The following is an 18,631-nucleotide window of genomic DNA, read 5'->3' as shown; positions in this document are numbered from 1 at the left end:
TTCATTAGCCTACCCTTTCGTTACACAACCAGCAGCTCTCAGGAGAACAATGACACGCCTCTGCTGGGCTTTTCACAACAACTTAGAAACTTCTGCTTCAGGTTGATGAAATATTGATGAGAGCACTTGAACCCAGTTAGTTCCTTTAACAAGCACTTAAAAATAATTCAGGATGAGAGCACTTCCTCCACAGATTGCTTCATGAAAGCACCAATATTTTACATAATTTTGGAGCTGCAACAATTAATTGGTTAGTTAATTGGTTGACAACTATCAAATTGATTGTCAGTTACTTTGAAAGAAAAAGTCCTTCTTAAATGTGAATATTTTAAGTTCTTTTTCCTCCTCTATGGCAGTAAACTCAATATCTTTGGGGTTTGGATAAGAACAAAACATTGAGGACATCATCTTTGGCTCTCAGAAACAATGACTCTCATTTTTCACAATTTTATGACATGCTATATACAAAACAACTCATTGATCAATCAAGAAAATAATCACATAGATTAATTGACACTATAAATAACTGTTAGGCTGCGGCCCTACAGTCCAGCATAAGACACCTATTGAACTCTCAGTAGGTGTATATCTCTCAACAACAACAACAACAACAACAAACTAACATCTCAGCAGGGTCCAGAGTCCAGGGTCACAGCCAACCATTACTTATTCAACTAACAACCCTTTGATTGATTATCAAGACTAACAAGAAATACTCGTGTCCAAACTGGTTGTCTTAAACTTTGTTGTTGTTCAATTCAGTCAAAAATCAACCAAAGGTATTACATATCATGAAACAGAAAAACACAACCGAATGTTTGCATTGAGGAAAATAAATTCAGATTTGTTTTTCATATTTTTTTTTCTTTTTTCTTTTAGTTTCTTGTTAATCAACTGATCAATAATGCCATGGGTCCTTCCATAAGTCCTGATCAAGTATAAACTAACTTTTGTCAAAAACTATTCGTTCATTCAACGCAGAGTGAACGTGTATTTCCAAAATCCAAAGCCAAAAATAATACCTCAGACTGTAAAACCATTTTTCTGCAATTCTAGAGTCCTCATTTCAAACTTGACTCAACTCAACACTACTTAACCTATTTCAGAAACACTCAAAAGATCAACTAAAAATAACCACAAACTCTTATCCATTACAGAACCAGTCAGGTCCAGCTGCCTGCCACAAATCTGATCCTGTCCGAGCCCTGGTAGCAGAAACACACTCACGAGTCCCTGAAGGATCCGTATGGTTTTGACCGCATGGGCCCATTTCCTGTGCAGGCTGAGGACGGTCTTCATCGTTGGCGGACTCCGTCTCTTCCTATCTGCGTCTCTCCCTGTTCACCGCCAGCGGTGCTCTGGCAGACTGATGTGCGCCACAGCCTCCTCCATGGTCACAGCTGCACAACAACCAGCAGCTCTCTTTCCTGCATCTGCCCGCCTGCCTGCTTTTGACGTAAGAGGGATTCTGCTGGCCTACATTCAGCACAAATCCCACCGTCTGCAGACAGTGTAAACATACAGACACACCAACTCCTGCACAGGCACGCCGTGATTAAACGCTAGAGTGTTCATCCATAATCACAACAACAAACCATACAACACATTTTGGGCTTGAGTTCTGCTCACACTGTAACATATATCAGACACTCTTCACAGGTTAAGAGATGATTCTCATATCAGCAAAGACAAAACTGACAACATACGTGATCAGAGTACAAATTGACTTAGCGGTAGCACAATGGTCTGGATTTGAAGTTGTTTTTTAGGTAACTAAAAGTGGAAAGTGAAATCTGTGTGCCGCTGACATCTCATGCCCAGGCTTAGTGAAACGGGGGCACGACTGGAGCTGGCAGCTCACCCATCATAACCCACTTTTTTGATCTTCTGGCCTACAAGGGCAAACCAGATGACCAGCAGCAGCACGAGTGAGTCTTCAGGGAGCCAACGGCACTGTGTCTGAATAAAGACAGGCAAATGTATTGAATCTTTGTTCTGAAATTTGAAATATCCATCTAGAATCTCATTTTGAACATATCATCAAAGAGGAAAAAGTATCTGTTTCCAAAATGTTCAGGGCTGGGTAAACAGTATGTTTGAAAGCTGTTGAAGTGATAATAATCTGAAAAGCATCATTATTTTTGAAATTAGATCTTAAGTCTAATTATGATATAATCTAAGATTTCATGCTATTTATGACTTTTTAAATTGCTGAATAATTTGAAGATGATCATGAACATGACAGATAAATTACTGAGTTTAAAAAATGTCGACAAATAGTGAAAAACGTGAAAACATTGTTCAAATTCCTTGTTTTGTCAAACCAATATTCAAAACCCAAAGACTCATATTCACAGTCTTGAATGACAAAGAAAAACGGCAAATCCTTATATTTAAGAAGCTGGCAAATGCTACACATTTTTGCTTGACAAAGTGATTTTAACAATTGATTGATCACCTATTTGTTTGGTCTTTCAATGTTTCACTGTATTTACTTATGTAGCTCTAATGTAATGACAAACATTTTAGACACAATGTAAGTTATTAGGGAATATTACGATTTTCAATTAAAGAAAACATGCAATTTCGCATCATCTTGCACCATTAGTTTACCATAAATATGTACATAAGTTGAAAAGGTTGGACCAGATAATAAATAAAACAACAGACAAAACTTCCACTGAGGACCAACGACAACCATGAGATCTCTCAATTAGTTAGTTCGATTTTGCTGTCCAGACACACTTGTCTTGTCAGGCTAAATTACAAACTGGAGCTGCAACAGGAAAAAATACAATCGCAACTTTCACACCTATACATTGTAAATTGTCAGGTTTAGTATATTTTGTTGAGCAGCCTGTATTTAGTACCTACGGTGACATCAATTAACAAAAGCAGCACCAAGAAATCACAATTCTTGTTTGACTTCCCTTTCCACCAGAACAAAAAAACTGCAGCACATGAGAACACCAACTGCAGACAGAGGAAGCATTTTAACTCAAAAAGTCAGATATATGACTTAAAGGCAGCCAACGAATGTGCTTAAAGCAGGGCCAAACCAGTTTAAAACAGAGTGCCTTCTTGCACTGTGTGATATGATTGAGACAGCTGCTTGCAGGCAGGCCTGCTGGCTAAGACTGAGTCTCCAGAGTGATGCCTATTACATAACAAATCTCAAACATATTTTCACTAATGAGGAGGGAGGGTTAGAATACTAGGTCATTCTTGCAGGATGTGACTTGGAAAACAAATCATTAAGAGAGAAGAAGTCAACACTGTTCAAGAGCCAGAAATAAAGCATTTGTGGGCAGATCTCAGTCAAAACTCTGAAAAACAGAAAGGATTAAATATTATCTTTTTAACCATGATTTCTTCTACCCACTGTCTTCATGATTCACATTTTATAAGATGAATGATAAATCAATCAAACTATGGCCAACTAATGTCCACAATGGTCATGTTTAGTTGGACCTCGATTAATCGATTAGTCGTTTAAAAGAAAACTGATAAAAAATAATAATTCAATTAATGTTTCAAGCAAAAATATCAAAACATTTGCTGTTTGGAAGAAAGAAGCAATTCGAACACATCACTTTGGACTCTGGGAAATTGTGATCAATTCATGTGATTTTGCATTGGATAGACTAAATGATTAATCAACAAATTGTGAAAATATTCAAGCAGAGCTGGTATTATTGAAATTCTTCAGTACCAGTTTCAGTGTGAATGCCAATAGCAATCAAGAGAGACTGACAGGTTTGCAAAAATGTATTGAATTTTAATGCACTGCAGAATATGCTTAAATCAATACAAACAATATAAGGATTCAATGGCCATAACGTGTACAATAGTTTAAACTTACTTTTTGTTTTACAATTTTGAGATATTTGTACTTCAGTATTCCCATGTGCTGTTACTTCATACTTCAGCTCCATTCCACTGGAGTCAACACTTTCTTAAAAAACAGATTCAGATACACAGAAAAATGCTGAATATCGGACCTGACAATTGTCAGACATGATAAACATGTAAAATAGATGTAGAATCTAGTTTTACTTAACTTTTGATACCTAATTACATTTATTGTCAGAAAGATACTTCAAAAATGTTTAAGTAAATGTAAGTATATTTAGATTACTGTGCGTCAGTCTCTCCACTCAAAACTAGCCAACAAACCTTGATCGGTAAGCAGCCTGAAACTTTCTATGTGCTGCAGGGAGCTGATAACAGAACTGTTGAACAAGTCTGCCCCCTGCTGGCGACACCACAAAGTTACAACGGCACAAGAGAGAACAACACATCAATACACGGGTAACTGGAAAACAAAGCCTTTACAATCAAGTTGGACATCTGTAGCCCTTTGTCTGTATAATAATAAAGGCCACCTCAGCATTGCTCCGTGAAAAAGTGGATCCTCATATGCAAAAGACGGAAGCAAAAACGTTGTTTTGACCACCAAAGGACTGACTGGTAACTACCACTAAGCGCGCTGTAAATGACACCAAAAAAGTGGATGTATCAACGAGAGGTCAAAAGAGAGTCAGAACAACGTTTTAGACAGGTTTTATTAACTTTAAATGTTTTTTTCCGCCAGCTAAACGAACGGTTCATGAAACTAGCTGACTACTATCACAGCAGGTGCAGCAGGATGCAACAGATTCATGGAAACTCCCGAAAAACTTCTCCCCGCAAAACATATGTAAAACGCTGTAACTGGAGTATATTAACGTGGTTATCTGTCAACTCGACATGTGAAAGTACTTTAAATGTAGCTTTAGCAGCACTTACGGTGAAAAATTGAGTTGCATATCTGCTCAGAGAGAGCAGCCCCACTCCGTTGACGGGCATCACGCACTTTGAACTGTCCGGGACTGGCACCAAAGATTAAAACTAAAACTGTAACTATTGAAATGATTCTGCTTGACCAAAGGCCAACGTTTAAAAGAAAAATAGCCTAAAAAGGGGTAAAAGTCCCTTCCACTTTACTTTAAATGGCGTACTTCTACTGACTAAAAACGTTAAGATTAGACATTCAGAGCTACAACTTAGCGCCGACGACTCTTAGCTTGGGTCAGGTTAAACCAATCGAGAGCGGGGAGGAGGTGTGGGTCACATTTAAAAGCAACCGTGATAGAAAACGAAAGAACCTAAAGCAACATGTTTAAACCTCTACTAACTTTGAGTTTGAAAAACGACTTGTCCAGTTAAATGTAATAACGAATCGCTAATAACATTATAGATATGTGTATTGAGGGAGCTTCCACCTGTAATACCGCTGAGATGGGTCCGTCCAAAATTCCCATTGATTTTTAGGGAGCCTGCTGTGAGGCTCCCAGACACACTGCACAAAAACACATTTAAAGCAGCACAGTGGAGATTATAATTCAGAGTAAACCATGCAATTTAAAAAGCATCTGAGCAGATAGAGGACAACATTAAACACATTTTCGACAGCCTTCACTTAGAGCACCTGCCCTCCAAATAGAGCTGCAACTACTGATTGATTTTAATGTCACCTGTCGATCATTTTCTCAACTAACAAATTAGTTATTTCATTTATAAAATATCAGAAAATTATGAAAAATGTCAATCAGTATTTCCCAGAGCCAAAGAGAAAGTTCTAAAAGGATTTGAGAATCTTGAGAATCTGCAACCACGATGCACACTCACTCAAAGTGATCACAGAACTTAATCGTTACATTTACTCTGGATGGAAGGGGCGCAAACCATGAAAAACAGCCCAAAAACCTTACAATCACAAATTTATGTGGGCTTGAGGTTAGATATATAGAGCTATGTAGAAAATGTAAGGCTCTTACGCATGAGCAGCTGAAGCAAAGGGCTGGAACAACTAGACGACCATGTCCAGCTGTCCCACAATAACCTATTGTTGTGTGTGTTCCTGTAATGTATGTGTGCCTGTAATACTATCCATTCAAGCCTGCCCTTATCTGGTAGCACGAGAAAAAAATCACAGATGAGAACACCAGCTGACCCTGAAAATGTAAAAAAAATCCTCTAATACCACATACAATTTAACAGTTTCCTTTCACTATCAACCATTTCATCATTCGGTAGAAGCTTTTCTCCTAGAAAAAAGAAATACACTGTTTCCACATTGTTTAACTTCAGAGCAACCACCCTGTGAGAATGAAGTCATGACAAAAACACTACAGAAAAATTAAGGTCAGTCAAGTAAAATCACCACATTTTACATCAACTGAAGAATGTGAAATATGTCTTAAAATAGGCCGTCCTAATGCAAAACAGCTTCACTGGCCTGAATAATTTGTGTGACCGAGTCATTAAAACAATGGAGCTTCCGGGACATGACATGTCTCTCTGGTTAATCATCATCCTGGATGCAGGAGGGGTCACTAAAGCGTAGTTGTATTCAAATAAGGAAAGGGTCTGGGAAACAGTGACTCATGAAACTTCATATCTCCAAATCATCAACATTTCAGGAGAGAAGCAGCCTTGTTTGTAGCTCTTCAACTATTTTTGGACAAACTAACATGCATGTATTTTTCAGTTTATCTGATGATGGGATTATGAAAGAGTTTCTTAAGATTAAAACGCTTGACATTTTAGACGAGAGAAACACACGATCATCATCATCAAGTGATGTGAGTACACATCATAAATATAGCTTCCTCATGCTCACATGTGACTGGATTCCAAACTAAAAACATAGTCAGGGTGACCAGGACCACACATCCAGTGTAGAGAAAACTGACCCTAAACCAAGCTCTGCGTTCAAGATGAACACTAGCATCAACATTAATTATCATGTAAATAACGTACCATCATAATAGCTGAGAATCTGCGTGAAGAGAGGCGGCGCAGATACAAGTACTGGGCTTCTCTGGACCAGCGGAACTTGCGGCCGGATTTGAGCAGGTCAGTGCTGGTCTGGTCAGAGCCTGGCTGTTCCCTGTGAACACAGAGAAAGACACATTTTTTCCACAACATCATTAAAAGCTTATTACACTTATACATATCACATTCAGATCTTTGTCTTGCAGTTAATGACATGTGACTATGGTTACCCTTACATACATATGCTGCGACCTTACGGTACATGCTATAATTTGCATATTAGCACTGTAATTAATAAAGGCTGCTGTTTTTCTGGGGGAAAGTTTAAGTTCAATACAAGGATTAAAGGCGACGAAGACATGGTGAGATAACATTTTTTTGTCTTGCTTGAGTTTAGTAATGGCGTAATCATTTTTTTCAAATTTGCAGCGTGAGCTTTTCAATTCAATCCGCCATACAGCTTCACTGCCATATAACAATAACACAAAAATAATAAATTACTGTGATGCATTACACACTTTTGTAGCATAAGTCATCCAGTTAATTTTAATGTATGTATGCCACTGTTCTTCACTCCTGGCACTGGAGGCCCCCTGCCCTGCACTGTTTTAGATGATCCCTGCTCCAACACACCTGATTCCAATGATCAGCTTGTCATCAAGCTCTGCTGAAGTCTGATGAGGACCCATTCATTTGAATCATGTCCATTGGGGCAGGGAAACTTCTTAAAGAAGCCTGGATGTATAAATAAATGAAAAATTCTACAGCATGCATTCCAAGAAATGGTCACTCTAATAAAACAGTGTACATGAGTTTAACTTAAAACTTGTACACTTGTTAAGTCCCTTGAGTCCAATAAAGCCACAGGTAAACTCTTACTCACAGACCTTAATGTTAACAAATATTTAAATTGCAAGCATCAAGCAACAAGACTAAGTCTACAGCCTTGCTAGCAAAGTCTATAATTAGGACCAGAGGTAAATGCTAATGTCAACACTGCTAACAAGCTGACAGTGGCAACATGCTGATGTTTCACAGGTTACACACATATTCTGAGGTGAGCCTGGAAGCTTGCAAGGTACTACTGAGGCTGATGGGAATATCATGACTTTTGCAGGTATTTCATTGTAAAGAAAAATGTTAGAAAAAGGTTGTTATTTTTTTAAAAAAAGTTACATTACAATTAATTCTCACAGGGACATATGTACCAACTCTGGTGGCAATCCATCCAATGTTTGAGACATTTCAAACAAAATCAGAAAAAGTCAAACTTAGGGTGAAAGAGAGATGAGGGGATCACCAACCTCACTGGCATACTCACTGTCTGGGAACCATGAACATCTATACAGTATGTGTGCCAAACCATCGACACAATAGATACTGAGAGATTTATAAACTAAATATTTCAAAGACCAAAAGGATGAGATGATGGAAAGTATAGCTATAAATGGTAAAGAAAATGCCACATATTCCACAACTAAGCCATCTGTGTGAGGCCAAAGCAGAGCAGATTCACATGGACACTGCTGAATATAATACTATAATCTGCACTTCTCACTTAAACAGCAGCACCTCTGGCCTGTTTGCTAACAACATGTCCAAACATGTGGCATTCTCCACCGAGCTGCAACATCTTTTTTTTTCTCAACTTCATGGCAGCGAGTCAGAAATGAAGATTCTGGATACGATCAGAGAGTACTGTCATACTGTACTGAGAGTGAAGAAAGCAGATTGCCTCTGCATGACTAAACCTGCTGCTCCTTAAATATTAAGCACAGACTTGTAGGTTCAGTGAACAAATGAAGAAGGGCTTGGTGTCTACATTTTAAGTTAACCAATATATTACTCACTTTTAATCCTACACACAAAGATTTACTTGAACAAATTAGTATTGTACTTACAAGTGACAGATTATAACAAGAATGGGCAGAATTCAAGCTAAAGGGAGGCCGAGTTATCCTGCCTTTTAGTCCCTAGTATGGGTCAAGCTCCAAGGACTCTTGATCATACATGCTAAAACTCAAAAATCTTTCATAACAACCAGTTAACACCTTTAATAGCCTTCCCTCCAGTATGTATTGCTGCATGTCTGCAAAAAGCCTCAAGTCTGATCTGAGATAACCTTATGATCTAAACTCAGGGATCATATTGGCACCATTATTTCAGCAAACCCTGCTTCAACCAAAGCCCTGTTCAATCAGCTGTAGCTACACTAAGGGATAAAAAAAAATGACATTTAATTGCCTAACAGGTGAGGCAGGTCATCAAACATCACTGACTGTAAATGCTCAAACGACTTTGAGTGGGACAACATTGCTATAGCAATGATTAGTGTCTTTCAGTGGAGTCACTTTATACTGATATGAGGATGTTGGCTGCATGTTATCATGCAATTTCCCACTATATAAAATCATTGGCTGTCTTTAAATTATTCAAAATCTTTATATTTGTTTGACATTAATGGAGCATTACTATGCAATGGTTAGCTCGACACAATCATAAAACTAGATAGAAGGGACACAATTAAACAACTTATACAAAAATAAATGTATATACTTTGCAGACTAATCCAACATTAAACGTCTCTTATGTGAACCCCTGTGTGATACTTTCAATAGGTAATTAGAGTTGACGCAGACACAAAGTTGTTTTTGTGTCTGGAAGGATCGCAAAGAGAGAGCTTCTACTAATACTGCTCTCCAAGAAGAACACTGTTGCTCCTGAAATGCGAAAAGCCGCATGGATGAAGTAAATGGCTATTAAAAAAATATTCTGAGTACATTTTAGTTCACGGCGACAGTATCGTGGTGTCTGGCTGCTTCAATGTGTCGGCTCCAGGATGCTTCACCATCATTGACAGAACTATGAATTTTAGATTGTAAAAGCACATTCTACAGAACGACGACTCCAGAATACCGGCGTCCTATCTTCCCCGGAATGACAGAAAAGGGTTTTTGTGAATGGAAAACGAAGCTTTAAACTGTGAACTTCATGCGACAACAAAACAAAAGTTTTCAGTCAACTGAACACCACAAAAGATGGTCCATGCAGCAGAACAATGACCCTAAACACACAAGTCAGTCTACCAAAGAATGGTCTATTCAAAGTCTAGACCAACGGAAATGTTGTGGAAAGACATGAAGAGGGCAGTTCATGTAAGGAGGCCCACTGACATCACTGGGCTGAAGCAGTTCTGTAAGGAAGAATGGGCCAAAATTTCACCAAGCTGATGTGTGGAACTGAACAGTTCCAGAAAATGTTTGGTTGATGTTATTGCTGCACAATAAACATAAAACAGTATGTATGTTTTCTGTAACTGTTGTCTAACTGGGTCCTCTTCATGTATTTTTAGACCTTAAAGATCTAATTACAGTTGATCACATTCATGCAGACATACAGGGCTCACAAACTTTGGAGCAGCACTGTAGACATATACTGAAATGAATGATTGTACAGAATTTAGAATGGGCTAGTGTGGTAAGGACTAGAAATCTGTTTGACTTGACACAGCTAAAAGTGCTAGTGGAAAAACGGCACAGTATTGTAATCAAGTTAAAGTGAAGCAACCTGAACACAAGGCTGCTTCAAACAAAACAAAAGAAAAAACACCAGCATCAGGTAAAACTTGCTCTGACTGCTACTACATGAAAAAAGTTACACGATGATTTTGTTTTTATTTGTGCAGGATTATCCATTATAATTGGGACATTGTTTTTGGAAAGACACAGTGATGCTTATAAACCAAATTCCATTTACCTCTATCGTATTGGAGTGGAGACAGAACTCCCCGACACTCACAACCTGGACAAATACAACCAAAAATATCTGCATAACCAGATACCACATCAAGTAAGGATGGTTTTTTTGTTATTACATTCAGCCCAAACCCATCTGTTGCTTCCCTGATCCTTAAAGGGGCAGTATGTAGTTTTGGAGAAAGATTTTTATATTAACAATATAAATAAGGTGAAAATACAAACTTGGAAATATTTAGTCCATAGATCACTGTTTGAAGTTAGAAAGGTGGCAGGGTCCAGCAAACATTAAGAAAACAGTATAAATGATGCTGTCCTTTAAGGTCAGTTTGTTTATTCAGGTTATGAAGTCGTGAAAATGAAGAAATAGCTTTCTATTCTGATTATAATTTCTTTAGAGCAAATTCAGAGGTACCCATATTTCAGAAACACCATCAGGATTGAGAAATAGATCTGTTAAAACAGCTGCAGCAGCTGTTGTACAGTTCTCGACAATGAACAAGCTCTCTTTTGTATTAAAGGTAATGACACATGCAGTGATCTAACTCACCCGGGGGGTCTCCACAGTTTCCTGCCGGGTGGCAGAAGCTCCCGTTTGTTCAGAGGTACGATCCCAATGGCCGCCTGCATGATCGTGATGAACTTCTTAAACTTCATCTTCTAATTCTCCTCTAACAGCATCACACACACAACACTGCTCTAACAGCTGCTACACTTCCGTCACTCATCTTCATCAAGGCGCACAACCAGAAGCAAATCCCACATCTCCGCATTTGCTCATCTCCCTCTGCATCTGCAAGACCACAAACTCTCCTGCCGCCTCAGTGCACAAGTTTCTCCGTGACAGGGAGCCACAGCTTCAACACCTCTAGTCCCAGTGGCGTGGCTTCTACGGGTCTTGTCCCCGACCGCTGAATCTGACAGATGTCCTTTTGGCTTTCTGAGCGAGGGAGGATAAAAGGAAAACAAACGGCCACGTTCCTGCCAGGCGGTGGGCTGGCCGAGAGGGGATGACGGCACGTCACTCTTACATAATTCTGGAGCTTCTCTGGACATTACACTAATGAAAACGCAGCCTCTGCCACCACCACCACCACCGCTGCCGCTGCTGCAGCTGGGATAATTGTGGTACTAAGCCCTGACAGATCATGTATGCTCCGCGCCCCTCCCTCCTATAATCCCCCATCCAGGCTTAGTCTTCTTGCCATTTACACCCGGACAGACCCATCTACTCCACCCTCATACACCCGTCCAACAGGGTTCACCCCTTACAGAGGTTTACAAATGACAAACTACTTCGAAACAAATTTAAGCTGCAATCAATCTGCACTTCAAGATTAAAATGCGCACATGGGCAAATCTGTGAGCACAAAACACGTTTTCAGTGCAATGTCCTAATTGTGTGCACACTTTCAAATACAGTATCCTCTCGATATTTTTTCCAGCTGCTTTAATTCATCCAAAATGAGGCATTTAAAACTCACAATGAGAAAAATTTAAGGCAGACACTACTGTATATATATTTTTATATTTTTTTCACTAACTGTAAAAACATATATATATAGAAAAAGAGAAAAGACCGATCATGGTGTAGCATACCCTTTAGTAATAGCCATCATGACAAAAGACAGACCAGATAAACATTTCATGGGGTTTGATGACAAAAGAAAAATTGAATATTACACAAATGGTCGAAGTGAAGGAATGGTTCACAAATTCATCAATCACCACAGTTATCCAAATACCAATAATCAAATAGAAAACCGCCACAGTCTAAAATATCTGGTCTAGCATATCTTAGACAGAAGTGGCTGTGAAGCTCGTCTTATTAACCATTTAAAAAGTTACTAAAACTAAACCACTTCTATCAGTAACCTTACTAATTCATTTCTTTTTTAATATACATTTAATTTATTGTGTGGAAACAGATGAAAGGTGGCACATTTTTGCAGATTTATGGAAATCTAAATGAAATTCTCTATTTCTGTCTCACAATATTTATGTAAAAACCCGCAAGATCCTGAGGAACAACCTTGAGATATTACGGCCATTGGCGAATATTTTCTGAGCAGGTTGCCTCAAGTACATATCATCACATGGCCACAGCACAGACACAGAGAACATGACTTTACTCTCTTACTTGTTGCTTATTTTGTGGTGTTTAGTCAAAGACGGCCCTTTCTCATTCCTGGATTCCTTGATTATACAAGGTGGTGTAGTATGCATAATTGTAATTTATATCCATGTTGCACACCTGTGCTTGAGCCCATGCATGAGCAACCGTACTGTGCCAAAGCATACCTCTTCAAACCAGGCCACAGCCAAGAAAGCGTGCTGTTCTCGAGCACAGTACAGAGCGCTCACATGGGTCAAACAAACTGGACTTTGGGGGTCAAACATGCAAATCTGATCTGACTTGAACACTCTCAGGTTTCAACATAGGCATTTCACTCACTGAATAGTTGTGTCATCAGTAAACTTCCATAATCCATCCCCAACTCCCTCCGTCGATAAAAAGCATACTTCTTCACTCCCTCACTTGTGCAACCCCTAGTGTGTGCCACACAGATTAAATGTCTGTATCTTGTAGTCACCAGCTGACAGCAGGCAGCCATGTCCTGAGAGGTTTCAAATAAATAAATAATCTCGGCGGCCTCTTGATGAGCTGCCAGCCAATGCAAACTCCGGACAGGATTTATGTCCCAGCAGCTTGGACGTCTGGATTACGGCTCTGGATGGTCGTGGCATGAGAGCTGCTGCAGATTTCACTGAGCAGTAGAAATCCCACAGCACTCAAAGCGGATGCTGAAAATACCAGGAGCACGGCGGGGGGAGACACATACATAACAAGCATCTATTTTTAAATAAAGGTTGGGTAACAACAGCACAAAGGACAAGAAAGAGAGGGGTTTTTTAAGTTCACCCTGTGTGTCTTCTTTGTCAAAGGAGCCCAGATGAGGAGCCTCATCTGGGATGAAACCAAAGGAGACCAAACCATTAAGCTGTGCAGAATCCACACAGTGACATGACATTCACAGGCGGTTTTATCGTAATCCAACACCTACAGTAATCTCAGAGAGAACGCTCATACAACCCAAACTGCATCCAGACAGTGTGTATATACTGCGTGAACACGAGGGTACACTGTCACACCTGTGCACATCTGGTTACCGATGACAGAAGGCATCAGTAATACATAACCTAACCTGTCATGATTTACTGTTTGTTTTATCTTCAGTCATGCTTGTTCTGCATGTGCATCATAAGAACTCATTATTTTGTTTTTATTGTTGATTAAGATAAACTGGCATCATTATTGCAGTTTGTATGATGAAGAAATCAAACTAAAACAACATAGTCTGTGAATGCAGAGAAACTACAGCCTCCTACAGTAAAGAGATGTCATTTTATGAATTTTTATGAACCAGTATGTTTTACTTGTTCCAATTCTTTCCCACTCTATTTATTATGATTATATCCATGTTACTGATGATCATTTATCAAAAACCTAATTGTATTCAAATTTTAGTAAAGTGCCAATAGTCATTCCTATAGCATTTATGAAGTGGTTGTGAGCTTAAAAAATATCTAGTATTGATATATTGTGTTGTTGACTTATTGTGTATCACAATACTGCCTAAACATATTGCAATATGATTGTAAAGGAACAGTTTTACAAAAAGAATATTCAATCATCATCTACTCAACCCCAAGCAGATGGAAAGTCATGTGAAATTTTATAATTCGCAAAACACCTCTGCAGCTTACATTGTTGCAGCATTCACTGAAACAACTGCAGGAGATGGGGAACTGTTTTAAAACAACAACAAAAAAATAGAAAATGCCTTGATACAGCTTGTTCTGTGTGAAGTCTCCCAAATTCCCAAAATGAGTTGAAAAGATTTGATTAACACCCTCCTCTGAGCCAAAATCTTGAGTGTGTGTGGTGGGTGCACGAGCTCAATTATGCACTGTGGGTGTAAAAAGACTTTGATTACGACAGACGAGCTGTATGGAGCCATTTTATGTTCATCCCCACCAACTTCAATTCTTTAGAAGAGTGCCGCACAACAGCTGTAAAGGTCAAATGTTTTGTGGACTATAACACTTCCCTATATTGAACTGTTTCAATAATTCAATTCAAAAGCAATATCACCTTGCGCTAATCCATATCCATAAAATTGAGATCATTATCATAAACACTGTAGCTCTGTGGGACATTTTACCCTCTTTCAGCTCATAGTTTTGGTTTAATGATACATTTTCTGTTTGCATGGGTCAGCTTAATTTGCTGCAGCAGCAGGCTGTTGTTTTTAGGGAAATAAGCTCTGATAAATCTGCTGAGCACCACCTGCCCAACATCACACTGTATTTAGTGACTAGTAAAGAGATTTGGCCGTTTAAGAGCCAAAATTACTTCTTATCAGTCAAGACAAACAGAGCTGAAGGGAGAGTGAACTGGAGATAAGTTGACACGACTCAAGTGGGATGATGATGTTACTCTGTGTCTAGTGGATGTGGATGTAGGTAGCTGTTTGCGTACGCATCTCCATACCAACTTTCTTCCACACAGCCAAGACAGTTCTCTACAGCCTTAAAAAGTGCAGCCATCTGCTGCAGTCTGCACACTCAAGTACATTGAACCTGATGGAAATCTGACTGACAGCCACTATTATCGTCGCACCCTCACAGTATCTTCTTTTAAATCTTTCACTGCATGCTTTCATACCCAGACACAAACATTCAGATCTTTTACAGCAGTGCTATAGATTTAGCTTTGCACAGATGGCTGCATGACAGTGACTTGTAGTCATTTCCCATCCAAGATTTGAACAGCATGTTAAGCTACTTGGCTTTTGTTTGGCTCTGCTGCCGCTGCAGCACTCTAATAACTACACCATGAATCATTTTAATCTATTTAAACTTAGCACTGATCTCTAGGTTTTCCCACGCATTCCCACCAAGGCACTGGCGAGTAATTTGTGTGACATTTCCAGTGCAGACATTTCGTTTCAAAAGAAGAATTCAGGCCATTTAATAAAAAATAGCTTAAAACACTCATATGAATATTATATCGTCAATACTCCATCGTAGGGCTTCACAATTCATCAGTTTCCTTCATCACTATTTCATTGCTGTCAAATCTACTCAAACAAGTATTGTAAGATGCATCGAACCTGCAGGTCAGAGCTATTAATTTTTGAAAAGGAAGAGAGAGATTCATTCTTTAGACCAATTCCTTTGTTGCTGCATGTTTTCAGTCTTCAATAATCTCTGAGAATGCCTTCGATGTTTCTGTTTTTTTTACATGGGGTAAGCAAATGTAGCAGGAGTGGTTTGGTCATCTTAATGCTTTTACATAAGCGGTTTGTTTCTCTGCCCCTTGTCACTTGCCCCACGTGTTGGAGGAGCGCTGCATTACTAAGGCCCAAGGCCATTATGCAACGTCCATATGCAATGCATGTGCGAGCCAGATGGTGGGACACATGCCACTCAAAAATCTGTGATGAGTGTAGAGACAGATAGAGAGAGAGGGGGAAAGAGACTGAGGGACAGAAAAAAGAGAATCAAGGGTGAGCACGTGCCCTCCACAACAGGTATAATCTGGATCATCAGGGAGCAAGAGGTGACCTGGAAAGGCAAACAAGAAACTAGACAAATATGACATAATACAGTTTTGCACACAGCAAAAGGCTTTTCTCACTGTTGAAGATTTCCTTTTAAAAGAGGTGGTAGGGAAATACATTCTAAGCTGAGGAGGAGGGATCAGCTCAGTTTAGATAGTGAATTCAGGTCTGCCCCTCCCAATACAGCCAGGGCTGTATCTGAACCTAGAACTGAGGACCCAGAGGAAAGGACATGTTTTTCTGTTGTCTCTGGGAATCTGGGTTTTAATGACCTGAAGCAGAGTTTACATTCAGGAATTACACTTTGAGATTTCTTTAACCTTTATCCACATGCTGATGACAGCTGAGCTGCCATTCAAAAAGCTGGGCTGGCCACTGGGGGCATTTGAGAGTCTTGTTCAGGGACACTTAGAAGTTAGTGGTGGCAGGTCAAAACAAGGCACTGGGGCAAATGATTGACATTTTTGCTTTTAAGAAAGACTTTGTTTGATGCAAATGATCGATTATCATAAAGTTGGCAACTCATTGGTTTCCAAAAGAAAATAAAGGTTCAAGTGATTCCAGTATGTTTTAGTGCCATTTTTAAATCTTATTCAAAAAACATTTTTTGAATAATTTTTTGATCATTCTTTGGATAATATCTTGAATCGAATAATTAAGTCAAACAGAATAATCGTGACAGGAAGTGTAATAATAACCAAATGGAAGGCTACACTGGCAGAGTGTATGTTTTGGGGCACATTTTGATGTAAACCAACAAAACCCATTAACAACCACATGATCATTAGTATTAAAGCTAGATACATGGTTATAGCTTTTTTTTTTTTTTACATTCCATAGTCAGATTCATTTTTTTTAGTCTCGGTTGTATAGGAAAAGATTTAACATGTTTCAAAACTAATAAATAAATTTATAAACACTGAAATAAAGTTTTAAAGATTGTTTAGTGTAGGAAGTTAATGTTCATTTCCCTTCTTTCTGAGCCACCTTGATCCTGCCTGGCCTGTGTCTACTCTAAATGACACCACGAAAACTGTAGCCAAAAAAATCCAACAGGACCACAAACTGCTTCCAAACTGACCATGATGATGATTCAAAACAACAGTTTCAACATTATAACCTTCCTACATGAAGGCAGCAGCCACTGTAGCCAGCATGTAAGCTAGAGTACATAACAAACTGGCAACTTGTGTGTACAGTCTAAATTAACTACAACAGTTAGATACATGTAGTGTGTTAAGTAGCTACAATATTACCTCGTGAACTACTGGAGGAAAAGTCAAGTCTCAGAACTCAGTCACCTAACTACTTAAAACCTCTGGAATTATATTTGTCCAAAATGCTGCCTGTTAACATCTACAAACACACACTATGAGCACTAAATACACAAGACCTGCACACAATAGTACAATGCTCGCCCAGCCCCACTCCCAGCCTCCCATGTATTTACACTGGGGTCAGTAACGTTCTGCATGAACTGAGAGCACAAACACAAACAGAAACACTGAGGTGAACACACTTCAGGTCACCTGCCTGACAGAAGCGACAATAAGTTGAACACACCGCTGTCTTTAATTATTTAGTTCAAACCTCCACTGGCAGGTGAAACCACGGGACCTGGAGACACCAGCACAGTGACCTAATATGGCAGTGAGCGAAACCGAGCAGGCTGAAAACATGTCGACGTTCAGGGCGAACAATACACGGTGTACTCACCAGGTCAAACTCCGGCTGGATACCTGTGCGTGTGTGACCAGAGCGGACTAATCCGAGGAGAAGAAGTGGATACGAACGACGAAGATGTTAAGGGCTCCGACAGGACCGAGTTTTGCTGAGTATTTTGATTCCGTCGGCTCTTACAAAAACGACTTCCTGATTCTCGCAGGTATGTGGGCGTGGCTTAACGGCTGCAGGTGTGTGGAGTGCGGCGCTGCGGCGCTGCTGTAGTTTCGTACTCCCCCCTGGGTGCGGCAGGTGGTGACATTCTCCTGAGTCACCCATCCTGTAGCCTAAATATGACATGATGACTCAGTTTCTATGGACAAATGATAACGGAAATCACGAGCTGAGTAACAGAAAGTAATAAAGGCAAGTCTTTCTGTTGTCTGAGCAAATTAATCCACACCAATGGGACATTATATTAAGTTCGGTAGTTAACTACTGGACAAACATTTTGTGCAGCCAGAAAACCTGCATATAGCCTCATTACATTTTGAATGAAACAACAAAAGATACAGTCAAAATCGAATAAAACCACAAGGTCATGTTTGCATATCTAATGAATAAGTAGATCTAATATTTTCACATATGGGATGTGTTTTCCCAAATGTAAACGGTTATAACGCATTTTTATTAATCTATATATAATTGGACAAAAACAGTGACAAAAACAAATAATTTATACATTAATTTATAAGACAAATGATTATT

At 39.2% G+C, this 18,631-nt stretch overlaps 1 protein-coding gene across 3 annotated transcripts in view; it reads right to left on the bottom strand.

Annotated features, from left to right (window-relative positions):
• Nucleotides 1-18,135, bottom strand: part of tjp2a (tight junction protein 2a (zona occludens 2)) — a 36,838-nt gene extending 18,703 nt beyond the window's left edge. The window contains exons 1-2 of one of the 3 annotated variants that reach the window (XM_037116424.1): nucleotides 17,918-18,135; nucleotides 6,805-6,934 (exon numbers count right to left, since the gene is read on the bottom strand). In XM_037116424.1, the coding sequence (XP_036972319.1) occupies nucleotides 6,805-6,810 (6 nt within the window). In that variant the 5' untranslated portion in view covers nucleotides 6,811-6,934; nucleotides 17,918-18,135. Of the gene's footprint in view, nucleotides 1-4,788; nucleotides 5,080-6,804; nucleotides 6,935-7,337; nucleotides 7,439-17,917 lie in introns of those variants that run through there. The other 2 variants (XM_037116422.1, XM_037116423.1) reach the window with 2 other exon arrangements.
• Nucleotides 18,136-18,631: the final 496 nt, after the last annotated feature.

This window comes from Acanthopagrus latus, chromosome 12 (assembly GCF_904848185.1).
Source record: "Acanthopagrus latus isolate v.2019 chromosome 12, fAcaLat1.1, whole genome shotgun sequence".
NCBI classification, from domain to species: domain Eukaryota; kingdom Metazoa; phylum Chordata; class Actinopteri; order Spariformes; family Sparidae; genus Acanthopagrus; species Acanthopagrus latus.
The sequence above is the reverse complement of the archived record's forward strand: the minus strand, read 5'-3'. Positions and strand labels throughout refer to the sequence as shown.